We start from the raw sequence: 21,420 nt of genomic DNA on the forward strand, positions 1-21,420 counted from the left end.
TTTAGCCTATCTCTATAAGGTTTTCTCCTTTTTAAGGTTTTTAGCTATTACCTTAAATAGGGCTAAATTCTATAGTAGTTCTATAGTAGCTTAAAAGCTTATTAAGAAACTTTTCTAAATATTAAATATTAAATATATACTTATTAGGTATAATAAGATATTTATAACTAAATTATAAGGGTAGCTATATTATATTGCGCAGCGTATTGTATTTATGATGCGACTTACAAGTTGCTCCGCTCACGTCGAGACTTCGAAACGAGCATCGCCAGCATGGGAAAATGCGAAACCGAGGGTGACAAATGGATGCGGCGGATGCAAAGAACAGCCCGCCTGGAACAAACAGCATCCGCCGACATCCACGATGCTATCGCGCCATTGCGCAGGGTTTGGCCGATGTTGGACTATATATCAACCTTCGCCCAGCACCGTCGTCTCAACGGCATGGACCATATCGTTCACGAAGTCGCCGACTAGGTACTTATATTTCCAACAATGGGTTCACTGGCTGGAGAACGAACTGTCCCGGAGATTTCATCCATGAAGCGGTATCCTTCGACCGGAATATCGGCCATAGTCGTCGGCGGCGGCATTGCTGGCCTAACCTTCGCCATCGAGGCACACAGGAAGGGCCATGACGTGCGAATCCTGGACCGACGACCGTTCTTCGATGAGCTTGGTGGGTATTTTCGCTTTCCACTTAACAGCTAGGGATCTGTACCACGAAAAACTGACACACACCTTCAAAACCAGGCGACATCGTCGGCATCCAGTCCTCAGCCCTACACACCCCCGCACACTGGCCAGGCTTCCTCGAACGCGCCCGCGCCCTCGCCTACGAGCCCGTCCTCCACGTCAAAAAACACGACGGCACCCCCGTCGGCTCCGGCCCCCTGGGCACCCCCGGCGTGCCCACCATCATCATCAACCGCTCGCAGCTCCACCGCCTCCTCGCTGAGGCCGCGAGGGACCTCGGCATCCCCGTCGAGTTCAACGCCGCCGCCGCGTCTTACTTCGAGACGAAGGACGTCGGGGGCGTGCTGCTCGAGGACGGGCGCGCGTTGACGGCGGATGTTGTTGTCGCTGCCGACGGGGCCGGGTCCCGGGCCTGGGGGTTGGTGCTGGGGAGGAAGGAGAAGGCTTTCAGTTCGGGGTTTGCGGTGTATCGAGTTACTTTCCCCGCGGAGCCTGCACTGAGGAATCCGGTTATTGCGAGGGAGTTTGAGGGGTTCAGGACGCGGGATTCCGTGCATATCGGGCCGGGGACGCATATCGTCGTGGGCAAGACGGAGAAGGAGATTTGTTGGATGCTGAGCCACAAGGTACGAAACCTAACCCGAATCATTCGCGGTCCCTCCGACTGACGGGATCACAGGACGAAGGCGACTCCTCGGAAGACTGGACCGCCACGGCCTCCATCGACGACGCGCTCAAGTACGTCGAGGGCTGGACGCCCTTCGTGACGGAGCTGATCAGGGCGACGCCCGGCGGCGTGGTGACGAACTGGAAGCTCATGTGGCGCGACCCGGTTTCGAAGTGGGCGTCGCCCGAGGGGCGTGTGATACAGATCGGGGACGCGGCGCATACCTTCCTCCCGACCTCCGGCAGCGGCGCGACGATGGCCATGGAGGACGCGTACTCGCTCGCGACGTGTCTCCAGCTGGGCGGGAGGGCGGGGCTGGGGTTGGCTGTCAGGGTTCACAACGAGATGAGGTTTGTCTCTGTCCCTGATTGTATCAAAGTGTGAGGGAACAACTGACGAGGTGGTGTTTAGGTACGAACGCGTGTCGTGCGCGCAGAAGATGGGGTGGAAGACGAGGGAGAATTTCAACAATACGGACTGGGATAAGGTGGACGAGAACCCGCAGATTCTGACGAAGCCGGTCGGGGACTGGGTTCTGAGGCATGATCCGGAGCAGTACGCGTACGATAACTACGGGAACTGCGCGAAGTGCGTTTTGGAGGGGAAGGGGTTCGAGAATACGAATGCTGTCCCGGGACATACGTTCAAGCCGTGGACTATTAAGGAGTTGTTGGGGGTTACGGAGGCTGGGGGGGAGATTGTTGATGATGGCGATTGGTCTTGAACGTGGTTTCTCTAGAATGTACGGCTTTGCTAGTGAGTGGGTAGAAGATAGATTGATCGAGGCGATCTGGGTGGTCTTATGACAGTCCACGGCGATGTTGTTAGTAGAGTTTCCGTCATCCAGCGCGGCATGAGGTACGAAGCTGTATGGCATCGGACTAGACAATCGCGCACTGCGAAATCTGCTGTGTTTTCTATATATCTACTAAGAAAAAAACAACTATTTTATCCAATTAAAAGTTGGCAGTTAAGCTCGCGGCGGATTGGAATCATTAAGACTTGCTGACGAAATCAAATGGGTATTCCAATCATTGGCGTACTACTCAATAGGTCTAAAACGCCTGCAAGTGTGCCTAGCTCAGCCTGCCTCTTAGCACAAGCCCGCTCTTTCTCTGCCCGGCAGATCGTCCTTCGGCCGAGCGGCGAGGATATAGTTTCCATCAATAGGATTCTAGGGATGACCAGAATTCGGATTCGTCGAGGATGTTTGAGAACTCGAAAGCTATATCATGGACTCACAATGCTTTTCCTAGTTTCGAAGTCGGTGAGTATTGACGGTTCAATATCGATGCAGGAAGTGGTGGTGTCGTCTGACATATGTATGGCGGCTCATCACAGTACCATGATTCGGCAGGCACAGTTCACGTGCTGATCATGCCTTGTCGATGTCTAAACCCTTAGACGTATGACTGCATGATCCAATGCCAAAAGGTGCGCGGATTGTCTTGTTGGGGGGAGAAGAAGGCTACGAGAGCCATCTTAATCTCGGGGCGCTTGCTAATGCCGCCTTCCTTTCTCGGTGGACATACGCAATCTTCTAGATTTGACCAGTAGAATGAGCGTTTACTGCACCTTTTTAGATGCGTGATGCTGACGTTGATTGGCAATTTACTGCGCGGCGGCCTGTGGCTGGAAGTGCCTCTGCGGCGCCTAGATCAGCCTGCATTTATACAAACTGTGCACCTGCTTGCAATAATAGAACATACCTGCTGCCATGCTGCCTAGTTTCTCTTTTCTTAAATTTGGCGGCACTGCTTGACTGACTCTGCTTGGCCACAATTTCCCATCAGCACAGCATAAAACAGACGTTGGGGCCGGTCAATATTGATACCTAACACACATCCAGGTTGAGTTGTTTCGTGCGTTGATTGTATTGGCGGCTTACTCATTCCCAGTCATCAGTGCTGACGCCTACTTGCCCCTCAAAATGTCGACAGGTTCAAGCCTTGGCCACTCGGTAGGGCCGGTCTCGTCAAGCCCAACGACGTCCTCGGAACCAACGTCGCCAGTTTCCTTTAGAAGGTCAAGCCAAGACCAGCCAACAGTTCAAGAACCGCCTCAAGATCGGTCCAGAGAACCCGCCACGCCCCCAAAGCCGAAGAGATCCAATACCGACGCCGCCTTCCTATTCCTCCGGTCTTGGTTTTGGAAGAACCGTTTTGCCGCAACGGCGTTGGGTATCCTGGGGCTGCTCCTGGCTGCCATAGGTCTATATCCCACGTTCAAAGGCCAGGCGTTTTCGACGGCAAAATGGACCGCGCTCAACGAGTTTGTTGACCGCTGTGAAGAATTACAGGTATAATGCCGGCGCGATCAAGCAAACGCGGGCAAACCATCTGACTAGGAGGTTGCAGAAACACGGCATAGTCTCGGCGGGCTGTGGAGATGCCATGGCCACGCCCATCGGGCCACCTCCCCACGTCCCGCTGCCACTACACGATCGACTTCGCCGAGGGATCATCGAACAGCCTTGTCCACGGACAGAAGCCGGCGGCAGGCTTTCCAAACGGATATGCTGGAGATCCTGGGTACTGGTCTGGCTCATTCTAGGGGGAATAGTTGTCATCCCCTTTGTATCCGTCTGGTCCATTTCTTTCGCCTACGATAGGTTGAGTGGTCAACATCGATATAAATCGTTCACGGATGTTTGGGCGTCGCGTAAACGACCAAGGACTACCAGGCGAGGCGATCTTGACACGCCCTACACAACCGGCCGCGACCCTTTCATTAGCCCCGGGGCGAAAGTCCAAATGAAGAAATCAATGTTCCAACGAGGTCATAACAGAGGGAATTCAGACAAGGGCAGAGACGTGAAGTAGTGGGGTTCTTGTGATTCATTCTCAGAAAAATTCTAGGGGTCAGTAGATTCCGCTACTTTTATCGATGCGTTCCCGACTACCTTGAAGGTCAGTTGTCAAAGCTTCATGGCATGAGCTCTGAATTACTCCAATCCGAAAACTCTGGGATCTTTTGGGAGAGTAAAACGACATTCAGGCCACAAATTACTGATTGCGGAAATTAAAGGCTTGGTCTTAGTCAATCAATGAGACTTTGAAAGCATACAGGCATGATTCTTAGATATATATACATAAAGCAAACATTGTACGTGAACAAAAGCGGCAGCTTGAAAGCCCAGACTAACCGCCGTTTCGCATTATACAAGAAGAAGAGAAGTATCACACCAATCTCCAAGCAATCGGTCCCCGAGAAAGCATGGCCAGTGCCCGTCTACAACTAATCCCCGAAAGAACAGTCAAGACCGACACGCCCAAGCAGCCAAATTCAGGAACCGAGACAGCAACCGCTTACTCGAGGTCCTCGACGTCGGCGTTGGCGTGGCGACGGTAGTATCCCTTGTTGCCGCCCTTCTTGTCGTCCTTCTGGTTGCCCTTCTGGTTGCCCTTCTTCTTATCATCGTCAGAGTCGGAGCAGTCGCCCTTCTTGTTGCGCTTGCACTGCTTCTTCTTGTTGTCCTTCTTCTTCTTGTCGTCGTCCGAGTCGGAGCAGTAGTCCTTGCTGTGGGTGCGCTTGCACTTCTTCTTCTTGTTGCGCTGCTCGAGGGCGGCGTTGCGGGCGAGGACTTCGGCGCCGCCGATGGCCTGACGGGGGATTGGGGGTTAGTATGTGTGTTCGTGGGGAGCTGGATCTTGTGTGGAGGGGAGTGCTTACTGCGATACCCTCACCGCGGGCCTGAATTGTTGATTAGATGATTAGTGTATGGTTCTTTGTTGGCCGGTTTCTTCAAAGAAGCGAGGGGGGATCCTCGTGTGGTGGTGGACACTTACGACGATGTCGGCAGAGCGCTGTTGTACCAGTTAGACTCGGATTCTTTGATATTGGAGAGTGATTGTAGACTTACCTCGACGATGTCGGCCTCAAGAGGCTCAGCAACGGGGTTAGCCAGAGCTGCGACGGCGAAGAAGGCCATGCCGAGGGTGGCGACCTGTCCGAAAGTAGGCATATGCATTTTGGCTGGGTGGTGTGGTTGAAAGTGAGGGTGTTTTGTTGAAAGAGTGAGAGTAAAAGCGAATGAAGGAGTGGAGTGATTGTGTGTTCAAAGATTGACTTGGAAGCTTGAGATGTGATGATGAGATGGAGTAGTAGAACAAAACAGCCGGATATCGCGAGCATTCTTATACTTACTTTTCGGTGGCATCTCAACACACCAGGGTCATATTTGTCTACCTATCGTGTCGGTGCGGCTGCACACTATTGCGATTTGGACGAGGGAGAAAGTAAACAGACGGTAGATCCAAAGAAGATCGTGGTCTAGGCGGGGCTTGGCTTGCGATGTGTAGGTACGGCGTTGAGCTAGAACGAAGTCGAAGAGTTGACTCTAGGAGTCCGAGAGCAGTGCCAAGTACACAGTCGCGGACAACGGAAACGAGCTTGGGCAGTTTGATATCCATCTACACGTATTTCACGTTGTCGCAGTCAACATTAATGCAAAAAAACTCCCTAAATTCTATATCTTATTGACGAAATGGTTCATTGAACTTTTGAAGCCATTCATCGGCATGACACAGGGTACGACCGCTCGATAATTGCATCTTTAGACAACCTTTTTGTTGCCAGTTCAAGTACACTGTGCTGAGCCTTTGGGAGCTCAGAAACACTACATACCATCAAACACAGCAGATTTTAGAACTGTTCATGGCGACCGACGTAGTTTTGCAACTAATGTTCCAGAAATTGTAGTGCTTCTTGGCATCTCGTTCGCGCAAGCCTCCAAGGCCATGCGCCTCCATCCCACCAGAGCCAAGTTGCCTTCAGCTGAACGACGCTTTAACTACCTACCGTAGCTTAGGCCAGCCTTGTCCGTGAGCCCAACTACGGCTAAAACAGTACTGCCCACCTAGCGCCTGAAAAGCGGACGCCGTCGTTTGGATAAGAACTTAATCTGGATGTCTGGTCACTAATTTACAGGCTTGTGATTGGTGAGTAGCGCTAGGTGCGTAGCTCTACTAGTATTGGTGTCCGTCTGACCATCGACAACAGGCTTCCTCGAATATCGGAGGTGCCCGTGTTTGGGGTTAAGCTTAACTTGGCAGACGTCAATGATGCTCGAATATGGGGGAGATTATTTGGAGCTGAAGCGCCCTCGCCTGCGAACCACGGTCCCAGGTCCCACGCTCTAGCGAAGCTCATACTCACAAAAGACTTTTTTTCAACAGCCAAGCTTTTAGATCGGCATGCATAAATCGTGCGCACTATTTCGAGGAAGAGCTCTTGGTTGAGTCAATGAAGTTGGAGGGGAGATGTTGGTGATGGGGTCAGTCTAGAAGGTGGAATATCTAGAATGGACTTGAGAGTTGTCCGAAAATAAATATACGTGGTAATGAGATGCCGTTGCCTGTTAGGTAGCGGGAGATAGATCATGAGTTTGAAAACTTGGTAATTGTTCAACATCCATACTTAGTATAGTTCAAAGATGCAAGTCTGCGGCTTTGAACGTCCAGGAGCCGGCCGTAGCAAGACCCTACTTTCACCAACTCACCAACACTTTGACATAGGATGCACCCGCTATTACGTAGAGCCTTAAGCGATAGGAATATCCTCGAGGGAAGTAGAGTTTGTGATGAATAATACCAGTGAAGCCTGAGCCTGGCATAGTAGTAATCATTTCTAGCTATCCATTACTTGATAGCTTGCCGTGCTTCAAAGACGAGAGTTCTTCATTGCTAGCTGCTTGTCAAGAGACTCAACTCTAGCCTTGAGAGACATAGGGAACCTCAAGTACTCTGCCGACATAAAATCACTGATGATGGGGACTTTTGCCAAAATCCACGTAAGTCGCCTGTAGTCCTCCAACATCACAAACTTCGACTTTTGAGGGTTGCTCTCGTGGGGCTGAATCTCAAACGTCATGTCTCCCGACAAAACCAGGTAAGCATCTCCGGTCCAGCAAATCCTAGTATCGGACACGTCCTGCAAGTAAGTCAACACAATGTCAATTGTGCAGGTTCGTGAAACGGCTAACCGTTACAGTGACGTCGGTCGTCACGGACCCAGATAAGTGCGCTGTCACAATTTCCCCGACGCGAAGAGGGCCGGACTCGCCAGGTTTCCGCTCAATACCTCTAACAAGACCATCCGCCCACTCAGGAAACTTTGGCCAGTCGAAGAACTAAGATTTCAGTCATTCTGTGTAAATGGGTTCTTGGACAAATTAAGCATGATATGCTACTCACAACGCTCCTAACTGATTCCGGGGGCGCATCGATGTCTGCTTCCCAGCGTCCAGACATGCTGACGTTGAATGCGTTCTTTTTCGAATGAAACTATATGTGCGCCAGGGTAAACGGCATACTCATTGCAGGATCCGAGTTTGTTTAAATGACATGCTGCACACTCGATGGTTGACTCCAAATTCACAGAGTCTATGGTGATCTCTAGGTCCGTGACCAACGTGGGCTTTGAAATCAAAGTCCGCTCCGCAGTGTAGAAACCGGAAAGCCGCGCGCCCCGTCAGATCATAATCGATTGCGCGTGGCCGAGGTCCAACTCGCGAATTCTGATGAGCCGCCATGCTGCGGCTGAACATCATGTCCAATCGCGCCCTGTCTCTGGTCGGTAGTAGGTCGCTCAAAGTACTGTAGTCTCGATTGGCGCAACTTTTTAAGGTTTCTTCGGGGACGCAAGATAGGGTCCTCTCGAAGGAAGACACAAATTTAGGCGATGTTCACATTATTCATGCTTTGTTCCTGGGACGTGAAGGTTCCGCCGGCTGTCCGGAGCCTCGGGACGGGAACGAGTGGAGTTGCCGTCCGGAGGCAAATCGGCGGGAAGATTGTCGAATCGGGATAGCTTGGCGCGGACCGTTGAACGCAAGAGATGAGTAAGAAAAGAATTAATGCGGCCAAGATATCTCACAGTCCGTATTTCAGAAATATCGTCCGAGACAATATCACATGTAGATCTGCAGCAATCGGAATCCTACGCAGTCCGTCTCTGCAAGCAGCTCTGATATTGCGGAGCGTGAAGTCAACAATGAAAGGACCGCAGAGGACTGGGCATATAAAAGAAGTAGGGGCAGATTGCGAGAAGATGCACGTCTGATGCATTGCAATTGTAATACATGCTTTCGCTTTGCCTCTCCATCAATCCTTCCACGTACACCGTTCTGCTTCTCACCAGCTGATCTTCTCATCGAAATATGTCTGGCATAACTGAATCCTACGACGCAATCATTGTCGGGGCAGGAATTGCTGGCATCAATGCTGCTTATCGATTCCAGGAGGCGTTTCCTCTCAAACCGTATGCCATTTTGGAATCTCGCAATGAGCTCGGTGGGACATGGTCAATTTTCCAATACCCAGGAATCCGGTCTGACTCGGACTTGTATACCCTGAGTTTCGGATGGGACCCTTGGAGTGAAGGTCAGTCTCGCACTCTCCTTTGAGGCTGGAAGGAACTTATCTGACACGTCTTGAAGCTGATTCGATCGCACCGGTTCAACGCATCATGTCTTACTTATGGCGCATTACGAGGAAGCACGGCATTGAGCCACACATCAAGTTCAATCGCAAAGTGCTCAGTGCGAATTGGGATAGCCACGAGCATCGATGGACGCTACAGGTCAATGCGGATGGATATGTCAAAAGCATGACTGCGACGTACCTTTACATGGGAACTGGGTACTACGACGGCACGAATGTGAGATTCTTCTCCTTCTTGCAGGAATTGCATGTTTAGTTTGCTAACGCAACGCAAACAGCCTTATGAGGCGCACATTCAAGGTATTGAGAGATTCCGGGGAGCGATCCTACATCCCCAGTTCTGGCCGAAAGACTACGACTACAGTGGCCAGAAGGTGGTCATCATCGGCAGCGGAGCCACTGCTGTTACCATGCTACCTGCCATGCATGAGAAGGCCGAGAAAGTAACCATGTTGCAACGAAGCCCCGGTTACGTCTTGAGCTTGCCCCAGAAGGATTGGATGCGGACACTTACTCGCCTGCTATTTCCGAGGTTTATAGCCAACGCTCTCATTCGATTTCGCTATATTGCATCTGCCTATGCCATATTCATTCTTTGCAAGATGTTCCCAGCCGCTGTTAGGAAGTATGTTCAGGCAGAAGCCAGGTCGCAACTGCCGGAGGATTTTCCCGTCGAAAAGCATTTCGCACCCAAGTACAACCCATGGGACCAAAGATTCTGCATTGCACCTGACGGAGACTTTTACAAATGCTTGGGAACGAACAAAGCGGCTGTTGTCACTGATGAGATCCAAACGGTGACGGAAGATGGGATTTTGCTAAGATCCGGCAGCCACATTCCGGCAGATCTCATCGTTACTGCGACCGGACTGCGGGTGAGGTTCCTGGGCAACATCAATATCACCATCGACGGCGGCCAACCTGTCCGCATATCGGAGGTCTCCTTCTAGAGGGGTTGCATGTTGCAAGACATTCCCAATATGTTTGTGTTTAATGGCTACTTCTTAGCCTCATACACCCTTGGTATCGATAATGCCTGCATTCGGATCCAGCGCATCATCAACAAAGCAGAGAAAAAAGGCGCGAATTTCTTTGTGCCTCGAATTCGGAATCACACTTCCATCAAAACAACAGCCACTAGCCCACTCTCATCAGGGTATCTGAAGCGTGCGGAAGCAGATAAAGCGTTACCCAGATCAGCAACGAAACATCCATGGCGTGGTGAGTGGTTGTGGTACACAGACTGGATCAAGAGTCGTTTTGGATCGGTCGAGGATTCTCTTGAGTATTTCTACTAGCTTTAAGCTATAGCAAACCTTGAGCTGCAGGCTACATATATCCTGGAATACAAAGAGAACCAATTTCTAGTGTCTTAATTTGATCTGTGAGGAAATTTTGGACTGTCTGAAATACCAAGCCGGCGATAAGTGACAATGCTGTATACTATCTATAGCTGCTTAAATGTTTATGGTGGCAGTAGTATACTATCTTATCGTCAGCTAGTCATTTCAATAATGTTCTACCTGTCTATGCACGTAAATTATAGATGTTTCTTGGTTTAAGTGATGGTGACTTTAGTTGTGGGGCGTAACATCTAAAGATTACCTAGCTGTGAATTCTTTTCAAATTATCATCTCATAACACGTAGTGACATTCAATACTAGAGCTCAGTACTATAATAGGATGTTACTTATTAACTGCAGGAAGTGGACAGTTGAGCTTCAAACTCTCCTTTATTCGGGTTTATAATGATCGAGCGATACCCTCAATAGCCTTAACGAACGGTGTCTACCGACGATCTATTTTCCGTAGTTCCTAGGGCTAGGGTGTAGGGAGTCAGCTAGCTGATCAGGTATCAATACCTAGTTAATTATAGAAGCCGGCTCAAAAGCTGCAATTTTAAGGTAAGCAGCCAGGTGAGGCAATAACACCTAAACAACAAAGCGAGCCGCCAACGGTTGACTAAGGAGGGGAAATATTTAGTCAGCATTCAGACACCCCCCTTATTCTGAAAGCAGTACGTTAGAATCACAACGCGACCGCTCGCAAAGGCAGCAGCCGCCTCGCATCCGTGTCACAGATGCCTTGTTCATCCACCGTCTCAGCTCGAATGCATTGAAATTACAAGAACGGCAAGGAACACTCTCCTGCACGAGCAATACCAGAGTCTATTATCACGGGAAGCTTCGAAATCCGAGCCAAGCTCCAATGATATCATCTAATACCTAATGTTCAAGCATCAAGAACGACGTAGTCATCTTCGTTACTGGAAATAGAGATTTGGGCTCACTGAGTGTCAAGATATCAATTTTGCAACCCCTCCTACCAGCCCTGAAAGCCAACCATACCCAGTTACGGCAGATAGGAAACAGCTCCGACCCGAACCAGCCAGTCAAGAGAGCAACATGGTGGTCGATGCTGTCTTTGACTATGACGTTTGTCATAGCTCCCAGGATCATCAGGATTCCCCTTCAATTGGCGCACACTCTCGCCAGACTGCGGGCCCCATCGAGGTGGTCCAGGCATCATTCCAGGAAAGCGAAATACCCGCCTGCAAGCCATACGATGGTAACATTCCTAAAGCCCGCGCCCCATCTCCTGCAACACCCTCTGATTAACCGTGTCAAGGGCAAGCCTTGGATGATACAAGCAGCGCATCCACCCATGTCGGGTCCGAGGCCACGAAGGCTGTGTTCAGTTCCGATGCCGAAGTACTTTCCACGTCGCCGTCACTTCGTCGTTTTCGCCACAAATTCTCGCAGATGCATAAAACCATGCGGTATGAGGACGGTGACGCAGGCAATGAAGATCCAGGAAACGAGGACGGTCTTGACAGGCTAGGATCTCGACATAATGAAGAGAACTCTTCTTCTCCTCTAGATGTTGAGGATTCTGGCTCGAAAGGCGATGATTCAGATGACGTCCACCAGGGTCGCAAGCGCCGCAAAATCTCGACATCTACTTCCTGTTCGGTCCGCCGTACCGCCGCCAATTCGGGGCTCTCGCAAAAGACAATCGGCAACACATACCGCGCAGTCACCTAACGATATCCGAGCACCAGAGACAACGCCAGCCCCGTCTGAAGCTAGCGTGTTGCTTACTCAGTTCGAGGAATGGTCTCTCAAAGATGTCTTGCTCAAGCGCATTGCTGAAGGCGGCAAGACAACATTCCAATTACGGTTTGAATGGGACTAAGATTCGTGTCAGATCCATATTGATAAATCCGGGTCGCATCTAAAAAAGCGCAGAAGGTTGCCCAAGACTTTGCGTTCGGCTGCAAAATCATCTAGCGGAAGAATAAAAATAAAGAATCAAGATTGATAATAAAGGGAAATAGCAGGCCGGCTGGTAGAGTGAGGCTTTTCTTGCATTCGTTTGTGTAAAACTTCTCTCAGCTAGCCTAGAGAAATGCCAGGTTCTCGACTATTTCAACGGTGTATGTATGGTGAAGTCTGAGTGCCTTGTATCGATATGTAATTAAGTCCCAGCGTTATTTTATAACCGTGTAGGGAAATCGTAGGTATCTTCTGCCAGCAACATGGGCAGTTGCCAGTCGTCGATGCGAGGTCATCGTTATCTAGGGTCCCACGTCCTCAATTATTTGCCTCTTATCTATATCATTGTATAGTATAGTGAGGTAAACAAGCGTTTCAATCAATATCGTGCTTAAGATATCTTTGTATATATCCTATGGTCTAGGTTTGCTTATACGCTTCATCTTGTAAAATCCCGTTGCTATTATCTAACAAAAGCTTATTACGGTCTTATGCCTATATCTCACAGCCTGGGAAAGTGGCGTCTCGTAATACCCATCCATGAAGTTTGAATTGACGCCATCTACACTAAGGAGGAGTCTGACCACCGCCTCGTGTCCAGCCGCGGCGGCGAGCAACAGCTATATTCACTACTATATAGTAATTGAGAACCATTAACTCGCTCTTCATCAGTTTGAGGGCTGTCGGGCGACGCGATATCAGGCAATCTGCTTATTAGGCTGAGCATCTGGGCCTAAGGTCGCATTAGAGATAGTAGAGATAGTAATATTATATGCTTGCCTGATGCTTCTGTAGATGTGCTTTCACGTCATTTTTCGTAATGGATTCAAAGCAGACATCAAGAGTCATGTTATAGAGGTGTCAAAAGAAAGAAAGTTACACGTTCAATCGGCATACTTACTTATACCCCGCCCGTGCAGTATTAAGTTTGATTTCCAACGTCAAGACACATCACGCAATTGCGGACAAGCAACCTTTAACAAATACAGATACCCTATCACAATGCATAGACAATCTATATTGTAGACAATAGACCCCTTTATTTAGGAGCTTTCTGTTTTTAGAGAGCATTATTTGCTGCAACTCCGTAATTAGTTAAGTAGTAGCGTGTCGTTTTGGGCGTTAATAACTGAATTTTATACTTGTGAATGATTTTTTTCTTCTTTTCTCTTCATTATAACTTTACCTTTTATTGTCTACTTTTCTTATAGTACCCAATTAAGCATGCATAAATAATGTAGTCACTCTAGGGAACGTGATTGAGAATACTGGCAATGCAAAATTGCTTTTAAGATTTGCTTCTATATAATTTATTGATTTTTTTTTAAACATCGCTAGAATAAAGTGGTAATATAAAAATAAGAGTCCTCTATTCCGCGCCAGACACGTCGTAAAAATGCAAGCTTCGCTGTGGACTTCTTCCTTAAGGCTATGGGACTGATTTGACTGATTTCCGCCTCAAAAATCGTCCAAGAGAGCGCAAAAAGGCTAGTAGACGTTGGAAGAGACTTGTCGGACTAGCGACATTTCTCTTGGTGATTTATTCTGACGATGCTGGTGGATTTGATGGTCTAGTTTGGTTGTATGTGCAGTTAACCTCCCGCTAACGACCAAGCCAATGTGGGCTTGCATGTCATGGCTTTGTCATTCATCAGCAGGTTCCACCCCACCCCGGAAACTCGTGCCTTCAAGGCTGCTCTTGAGGGTGCTCATCTCGTCCTCAAGTTCCGAAGGCAAACAGTCTCGCTTCGCCGTCTCAAAGTCTACCAGAACCACGTCATGCCCATCCCGCACAAGAAAGTTATGTTTGTTGATGTCGCCAAGCTTGATACCGAGCTCATGCAACCGGCCCAAAGCCTTCTTGCAGTCGTCGATGTCCGCTGGCCCAGCGGCTCTCGCGCCTTCCACCCACTCAGCGACGAAGCCAACCACGCGCCCATCTTGGCCCTCGGTGAGATGGCCCAGAAAATTAGGACCGACCCCGCTGTCACTAATCCATTGATAGGCGGCCGTCTCAACCTCAATGGAGGGGATTTCCCAGGGCCAGACCGCGAGTTTGATGAGCACGGGTTTGCCGCCTTTAACTTTGGGATGCGTTGAGACGTGGACTCGTTGCCTCACTCGCTCTTGTCGCGTGAATTCCAGCTCGTTGAGCTTCATGGGATGCCAACAGTTCTTAACCCCGGCAAGTTGTACTGTCTCGGCCCTGACGAAGGTAGCCTTCCCCGTCTCGGAGTCCCTAGCTACGTAGCCGTGGTTCCAATCTCCAGTCGGAAATGGTGGGAGGAGCTCGCTAAGCAGGATTGGCTCGAAAGTACGGTCGTCCTCGGCCCCGCGAAACGTGCCTGGCGCTGTGGATATGTACTTCACATGTTGCCCGTCGACGAGGAAGCGATAATCGCTATCGTCTGTGTCGTCGTCGTCGATGAGACATGCGAGAAGCCGGACGTTGGTGTTCCTTTCTTGAGGGGCAATCATTGCGGAGAAGCGGTGTTGAGGCGATAGGAGATGGCTGCGGATCAGTAAGGAGGTGCTCTGGATCCAAATGGCGGCTGCGCAGCATGACTACTTGAGAAGGCGTGATCGGACAGGAGCTGTTGAGAATTGGATGGTGCGCCGAGCTGAAAGATCAGAGCCTGGGAGGGCCTGGAGCACGAGACAATGAAATTGGCTAAGAGGCTCAGCGTCCGGCTGGCGGAATAGACTTTAAAAAGGAGAAGTGCGAGTATACGCGCTGTGGAAGTTGGTTTCTGATGGCGGGGCTTGCATCTCCCAGGAGTTGTAGCCAATCAACTTACCCTACGGGCGGTACGGAGTGATGAGTACCCGAGGGAACCTGCAGGCCTCCACATCCCAGTCAGTCGAGGTGACATACAGTGCACGGGCCTGCTAGGACGTTGATATTCAGCTGGCAGCTCACCATCAGCACATTAGGTCTGTGCCGCTCGACTCTACCCATTGTGTTTTACAGCCGAAATTTACGAGCATCATTGCGTGAGAAATAGATAATTCGAACAAGTATGGTGGAATTACTCTCGGTAACTTTCTGCTTTCTGTTTTCCTGTTCTGACTTTAGAAGCCCCCGCCTGCCCACTTAACGGTTATGCTGATCACGTTAGCGTTGACCATTCACCTCGATAGGCCTTTCGCCTACCGTAACGCAACTCTCGCAGCGAGAGCCACGCACGGTCACCCATCCGGGGCAATCAATGCCGTGCTTGTATCTGTTGGCACAGGGGTAGCGGTCCATGGCGGTGGTTCGTGGAAGGTATCTGTGTCTGTGGGGTGTGGCTCTTGGGAAATATTTGGTTTGGCACTGAGGATGTCAGGATGAGCAGAGGTAAGCTATTTGCATTCAGAGCTTGTCCACTGGGGGAGGCAAATTATGTTAATAGACCTGCTATTCAAAGAATCCATCGCGCTGCTGGCCAATACGAACATGTGGCCATCTTGAAAATTGAAATGGCACCCCCTTCCAGCGCTCGATGCATCATTTCACGTTCTGCATATTCAGACTCCCGCCAGATGATCGTCGATGTATGAACTAGAGGGCCTTCGTATTAGTAGGAACGCCACTTGATTGACCAAAGTATACAAACCGAGAGCCTTCAAAAGAAGATGTCGCAGGGTGACTGCAGTCAGAGCGGCCATTCCAAGGGCAAAGGAAAAGTCCGTCTGATGTCATGCGAAGCTCCGAATACAACGGGTTCTCTCGTGTATGCGAAGTTTTGTGTTGCTCCGACTCAGTGCTGATAACTGGGAATGCCGGTCCTGAATTGAGCTCTCAAAAGGTGGAGGTATCCAGCCAAAAGAGGCGAAGAACATCGCTATCGATCTGGTCGAACGTGTCTTTCCTGGGTCGCGACTCTACTTGCAAGCGTCCGCATCCGTCTATCAACGGAGCTTCGAGGTCGGCCCATCGATACACAAAACTGTCACAGGTAAGCGGAGGGTAAGACGAAGACGCAAATACCGAACCCACAGGTGGCGGACTAAACCTCCGAGAAGCGGAAAGGCTTCCTTCACAGATTTGACGGTGCCAGGAGCAATGCTGTGAGCCGGTGGACTAACATATTGCTGTTCGAATAGTTGCCAGTAATTGCCATACGTGTCTTCGTGCGGGAGGCTTAGAGGAGTATTTCGACTCAACGAATGAAAACAGTGGCCGCTTTCAGGGTGGCAAACGAGATAGTCTACTTGACAGCTCTGGTGGCAGTCGCTGCAATGCTTCTTGTGGGCATGGAGGGCAACGAATTCCGAAGTTGTCATCTCGTATGGTCTGCGAACGTTGCTGGTATAATATGAAAGAGGAGCAAATAGTGTAGAAGGTCAATTTAGGAAGAACTATATATCTCTTCAGAACAGTTCCAGGGCAAACGAGACCGAGGCATGGCATCGACCAGGATCTTTCAATCCCCATGAGATGTTTCATCGGCGGGCAGGTACCCATCTCAGGCCCTGCTCACACGCACCAGCATACTAGTAGTTCCCAAAAGCAAGTTGTCTGCAGTGAAAATAATAACATTCTGAAAAGAGCGTATGTCCTATCTTCGAAACCAGTGATGCATCCAAATAGGGGCTGTATTCGCCCATGCGCCAAGAATGGTAGTCGGACGCGAAGTGTGCGTATGTATCGCATCGAGCCGGGGCAAAACCTCGATATGAGCATGATATGCGACTTCTTGGTGTTCTCCGTTCCCCGTCAACTGGAGCAACACCACGTCTCCCCACACTGGCTTCACTTCTGACTCGCAGCTGCCCCGAAAGGTTACAGGACTCGCACACTCCTGCGGCTCAAGGGCCTGAGACTGAAAGGACTCCGTCAGATTCCGGTCGACATGGGGCTTTCTCGAGCTCCCTCCCAGTTTCTCTGCTGACGCGGGCAAGAAGGGTTGCTCATGTTGCTCATGACCAGCACCGCTCTGCCACTCATCTGTGGATTCTTGACCGATTTCGTCGTCCGCCTCTCTCGAGATCGCACGGGATCTAGCGATTGTGTCTTTGACGTCTCTCAGAGATGTTCGAAGTTCTTGAAGTGTCGAAAGCCTCTTGGAATGCACCTTTAGCGATGCTATAGCTTGCCTTTCGTGTAATGCTGCAAGTCGCTTCTCCGTTATTACGTCGTTATAGAGTATGAACCCACCCAGTCCGACGGCGACGAGCTAAACGTGAGTGTTAGAGAAGACCAATTGCCTGAAAGGGCCACCAGTGTAGAGAGGGTCCTGTGCCATCGCCAGCAGTACGGTTTCAATCTTTGCCACGCGACAGAGGTGCCTTCGATGAACACACCCAAGCCTCAGGGCCCACGTCGCCTGTTCACATTTCTCGTGCCATAGAAGGGGCATGTAAACTCGGGACCGGATGCGACCTTCTTCGTACAAGCCGATGTGCTGACTTCTCACCCGGCGGGAAGTTGGCTCGGAAGTCGATTTGAGGACTCTTGACGTAACCCTAATCGCTTCTCGCATCTTCTCCTTCCTTTTTCTCGGCACAGGTGGCATCGTGGGGCGGTGATTTGTTCGATGGCGGCCAAAGCTTCCGAGTGATGTTGATGCCCGAGGAAAACGTGACGAAGAGGGTGCCACTACTTCAAGAAGTATGTAGAGAAGGCAAGAATTAGTAGAGGCAAGGCGGCAGTAAGGATCGGGTACTTGAGAAAGAAGAATATGGTCACTGGGCGTCGGCTGCGAGATTCTGCCCAGCAAAAAAGGTCGAAAATAAAATGAAGAGCTTTCATAAATGTGTAAGTTGGAGGGATCACAAATATGGAAACAAAGAGGAGCAAGAGAGAGATTCCTATGTTCAAAAGGCCGCTCGCAACCTCAGCCACGCCTTTGCGGAAGGGATCGAATGGACGCCAAAGCAACGGCCCTTCAATGGCCATGTCAAATCGCGGTCGTGAGTGGTTTTGGGTCGAGTAGTTGGGCGAGGGGCGACCGGTTTAGTACTGGGCCTAACGATCCTGATCAAAAGCGGAATATTCAGCAAGGATCCCTGATTCGAGTTTTCACCTGCAGTCAGCTGTATGAAAACCACCCTGGGGGCTCGATGCCGTCGAGATCCACCCCGGCTTCCTCTCAAGATTAAAGAGCGGTCGCTTCCCCTCCACTCATGTCGATTGCCTTCCTGCAGGAGCTCATGCACTTGTGTTTTGCCATCACCCGCCTGCATACCTCAACTTCTAACATGGATACTTTTCGGAGCCTGGAGGCTGCCAAGGTTAGGGAGTATAACCTTCGAGAGTATCACAAGCCCTCTGCCGTTCTTTTTATCAAAGCACTCCTCCAGGGATGCGAAATCACAGACCGCATCGAACACCTTACCCAGATGATTCTCAATCATATCTCAGAGGGCAATACAATCCAAAAGATTGGGTTGTTCGCCAGCTCCGCGGAGAAACACAATATTCTGGACCTCATTGAGCCGTACTGGCGATGGGATACCATCCATGAGTACAACACTGAGTACTTCGATCTTGACAAAGCGGCCTCTACCGAAAAAGCCTTGGTACGTCTCATGCTTGGTGCCGGAATCTCTGGATACTAATGTTAATAGATGGATTTGTGGAAGGCCTTGGCTGAAGTGACTAAGAGTGACAAAAACCCGGCCCTTGCTCAACAGATCGCGTCGGTCAATATTGACTTCACAGAGAACGCCTTGAACGCGATTTAATTGGATAAAATGCAGGCCACTGTGAATTCGCTTCAAGACGTGCAGATTTAGCATGAGAAACCTGCTTCCTGGCCTCTCAACTTGGGATAAATGACTCTGTCACCTCCAAGACAATGCTGCTTAACCCCAATGGCCTCGGCTGGAATCGGATAGTAACTCTTATACGGCTGGTATAACAAAGATAGTAGATAGATCAACACCCCTGTGATCACCGTCATTGTCAAGGTCGCAATGAGGCCGCTTTTGGTAATCTCATGAAAGTTAGTGTTCATGGCGGATCAGTGGCCATGATGATCACAACGAGGGAGACATGCAAATTTGTAATGCAAACCGGGCAAGTCGCTGGTTCATCCTCTCATACGCCAATGCTTTACACCAATTCAAGGGACAGGTCCAGCACAAGAGTGGCGCGACAGTTTTCATTACCCATGTCATTGGGCTTGCTGTAGGGTGAGTCCAGGAGAAACCACAACCATGGGATATCCTTGTGGATTGCTAACGATTGCCAGGTCGGCTCCGCGTTTGCCGGGGGTTGGAGGTAGTCCAGCGCATCATGATATGATCGCTATCTTGGTAATGGGAGGGGTTCCCCAATTGAGGTGTCTCGGATTTGGAACGGGCAGCATCATCCGGCGATGTTTCTATGGCTGCTCAACATCGGTGATATTGAAAGAGCCAACCTCAATCGCGTAATGGCTGCCTGGAATAGCCAAGTTCACCGTCTATAAAATCCGTGATTATGACCATGTAAAACATTCAAGTCGATCGATATTCAATTTATACACATATATTCCAGAAGAGTGTGGTCGTCGCGTGTCAATTCCATTAGTTAAAATAACCAGCGACTCCCAAGACTTAGTAGGGAATAATTAGGAAAATAGGCTCCTTTGTGAATGTAGCATTCTCTATATATAGCCATTAACATTTTGATTTCATTAGCTACCTTACGTTATTATGGCACCTTATTCTCCTTGACGCCACGGACACCATGAAAGGAGACTCTAATTGATCAAGTCCCAGGTACTAGCAGTCAGCCTCCAACGTAAGCAAAAAGCAGTAAACATCAGAAGATATTTGCTTTTATTACTCACTCTAGGGCCAGGCCCGTCTGCACATCAATCACGCACACAAAATCGCCCGATTTTATAATTCATTTAACGAGCACAAGATTGGTTTTTCATGACGTCTGCCAAACTCCAAGTCCACATCATTATATCCAGCCTCACCAATACCAACTGAACGCTAATCTTAAGATATTGTCTCAGCTAAATCCTGGAGCGGCAGTCTTCTAGCCATCAACGCAGACATCTGCCTCAACTATTAAACCTATTAGTAGCTAGTCGCTATCTCATACTGCAAGAGATATTTCTACTAAAAGAAAGTCGCTAAATATCCCAAGTGCACTGAATATCCCGTGTGCGGCATTCGCGGCAGGAGACTGCTCCTATGGACAGCACTGTGCTCTCTCCCACAAGGAAAAGCGTCCAAAACCACAAATATAGGATCTCATAGAAACCTAAAGGCCTTAGGTACCGTCTTCTTGACTCCATCAATATGCACGTAGATGACTAACTACTTCTAGTTGCCCAGAATTAAGGCCAAGTGCGTTTGAGAGCTTCCTAGAGCCTAGGTCACCTTTAGGCCGGGAGCAGTCGTCAAGAAAGCAATACTTCCAGGCAAATAGATCCAAGCGAGAATTTACTATCTTCCCCTAAACACTAAACCAGAGTTTATGTCTAACTTACTTAGCCGTTTTAGCATACACATGCCTCCAACTCAAATTTAAATGCTTAAGGTAGGACTTTAGTATAACCAACAGAAGGGGTATCAAAATACCACACTATTCAGCTCTAAAGACCCAAAGTTTCTAGACAAACTCTATAAGAAGTTAGAGGCAGATAACTACCCCAAGATGGACAATATTAACTTATTGAGGCTGTTTTTACCTTCTTCAAAACCAGAGGGTCCCACTAAGCCAGGGGGGTTCTCACATCAAATAAGCTGCGCGACTATTATCCTAACATAGCCTAGGCCAACAAGGGTTATACAACTTCATTACAAAAATGAGCGCCCTACCCAGGACGTAGCCAATAACTTTACAAAGGGGAATTACAAGATTCTCAGGTCCAAGGTGTCTTTAGGTCCTGCCATCCTTCCCAGCTGGATGCTACTTATTATGGAACTTAGGAAAGCGATCAATGGACGACTACCACACATCTGGATAGTAAGGCTTTTAGTTCCCTTCCAAATCTCTAAAGAAGACATCCTCCATTCAATTACAAAGTCCAAGCAGCCAGAAGCCATAGAGTTCAAGGAGGTCAAGCTCAATTTAACAGAGGACCCAACGGGAGTTACCTAGCTGGAGTCCTATCTCACACGTTTTGGTCCACTAGCAGCAAGACTCACCAGTTGCACTCCCCTAACCGAGAAGAACTTGACGGGAGTTGTCCGTTTCGAGGACGAAGATGCCGCAAGAAGTGCTGCTGTAAGAATGAGCAAAGGCCGGCTACCATGGGACACACATCAGGCCGCTATCCGACATAAAAGTGTACAGACAGCATTGGTGTAGACCACCACGTATCGCTTTCACTTCAATATACTCAGTACCTTATGGGGCGAAGTCAAGGCCTTGGGGTCTTCCTTCTTATCACAAGACAAACTCGTCGAA

At 49.5% G+C, this 21,420-nt stretch overlaps 5 protein-coding genes across 5 annotated transcripts; 3 read left to right on the top strand and 2 right to left on the bottom strand.

Moving 5' to 3' along the window:
- Positions 1-540: 540 nt before the first annotated feature.
- On the top strand, positions 541-2,087 carry CkaCkLH20_12531 (FAD binding domain protein; the record flags this gene model as incomplete). The annotated part of the gene is made up of 4 exons (XM_038895244.1): positions 541-679; positions 754-1,322; positions 1,376-1,713; positions 1,775-2,087. The coding sequence occupies 4 exons, from the start codon at positions 541-543 to the stop codon at positions 2,085-2,087; spliced, it is 1,359 nt and encodes a 452-aa protein (XP_038739383.1).
- Positions 2,088-4,671: 2,584 nt separating this feature from the next.
- On the bottom strand, positions 4,672-5,333 carry CkaCkLH20_12532 (uncharacterized protein; the record flags this gene model as incomplete). Its single annotated transcript, XM_038895245.1, has 4 exons — positions 4,672-4,965; positions 5,036-5,056; positions 5,152-5,169; positions 5,226-5,333. 4 exons carry the CDS (start codon positions 5,331-5,333, stop codon positions 4,672-4,674), a joined length of 441 nt encoding a protein of 146 aa, XP_038739384.1.
- A 3,189-nt stretch (positions 5,334-8,522) lies between these two features.
- On the top strand, positions 8,523-9,755 carry CkaCkLH20_12533 (uncharacterized protein; the record flags this gene model as incomplete). The annotated part of the gene is made up of 3 exons (XM_038895246.1): positions 8,523-8,745; positions 8,802-9,022; positions 9,084-9,755. 3 exons carry the CDS (start codon positions 8,523-8,525, stop codon positions 9,753-9,755), a joined length of 1,116 nt encoding a protein of 371 aa, XP_038739385.1.
- A 3,969-nt stretch (positions 9,756-13,724) lies between these two features.
- CkaCkLH20_12534 (uncharacterized protein) lies at positions 13,725-14,558 on the bottom strand (the record flags this gene model as incomplete). Its single annotated transcript, XM_038895247.1, has 1 exon — positions 13,725-14,558. One exon carries the CDS (start codon positions 14,556-14,558, stop codon positions 13,725-13,727), a length of 834 nt encoding a protein of 277 aa, XP_038739386.1.
- Positions 14,559-18,407: 3,849 nt separating this feature from the next.
- CkaCkLH20_12535 (uncharacterized protein) lies at positions 18,408-18,752 on the top strand (the record flags this gene model as incomplete). The annotated part of the gene is made up of 2 exons (XM_038895248.1): positions 18,408-18,587; positions 18,636-18,752. The coding sequence occupies 2 exons, from the start codon at positions 18,408-18,410 to the stop codon at positions 18,750-18,752; spliced, it is 297 nt and encodes a 98-aa protein (XP_038739387.1).
- Between the last annotated feature and the right edge of the window lie 2,668 nt (positions 18,753-21,420).

Source organism: Colletotrichum karsti (assembly GCF_011947395.1).
Source record: "Colletotrichum karsti strain CkLH20 chromosome Unknown Scaffold61, whole genome shotgun sequence".
Classification (NCBI taxonomy): domain Eukaryota; kingdom Fungi; phylum Ascomycota; class Sordariomycetes; order Glomerellales; family Glomerellaceae; genus Colletotrichum; species Colletotrichum karsti.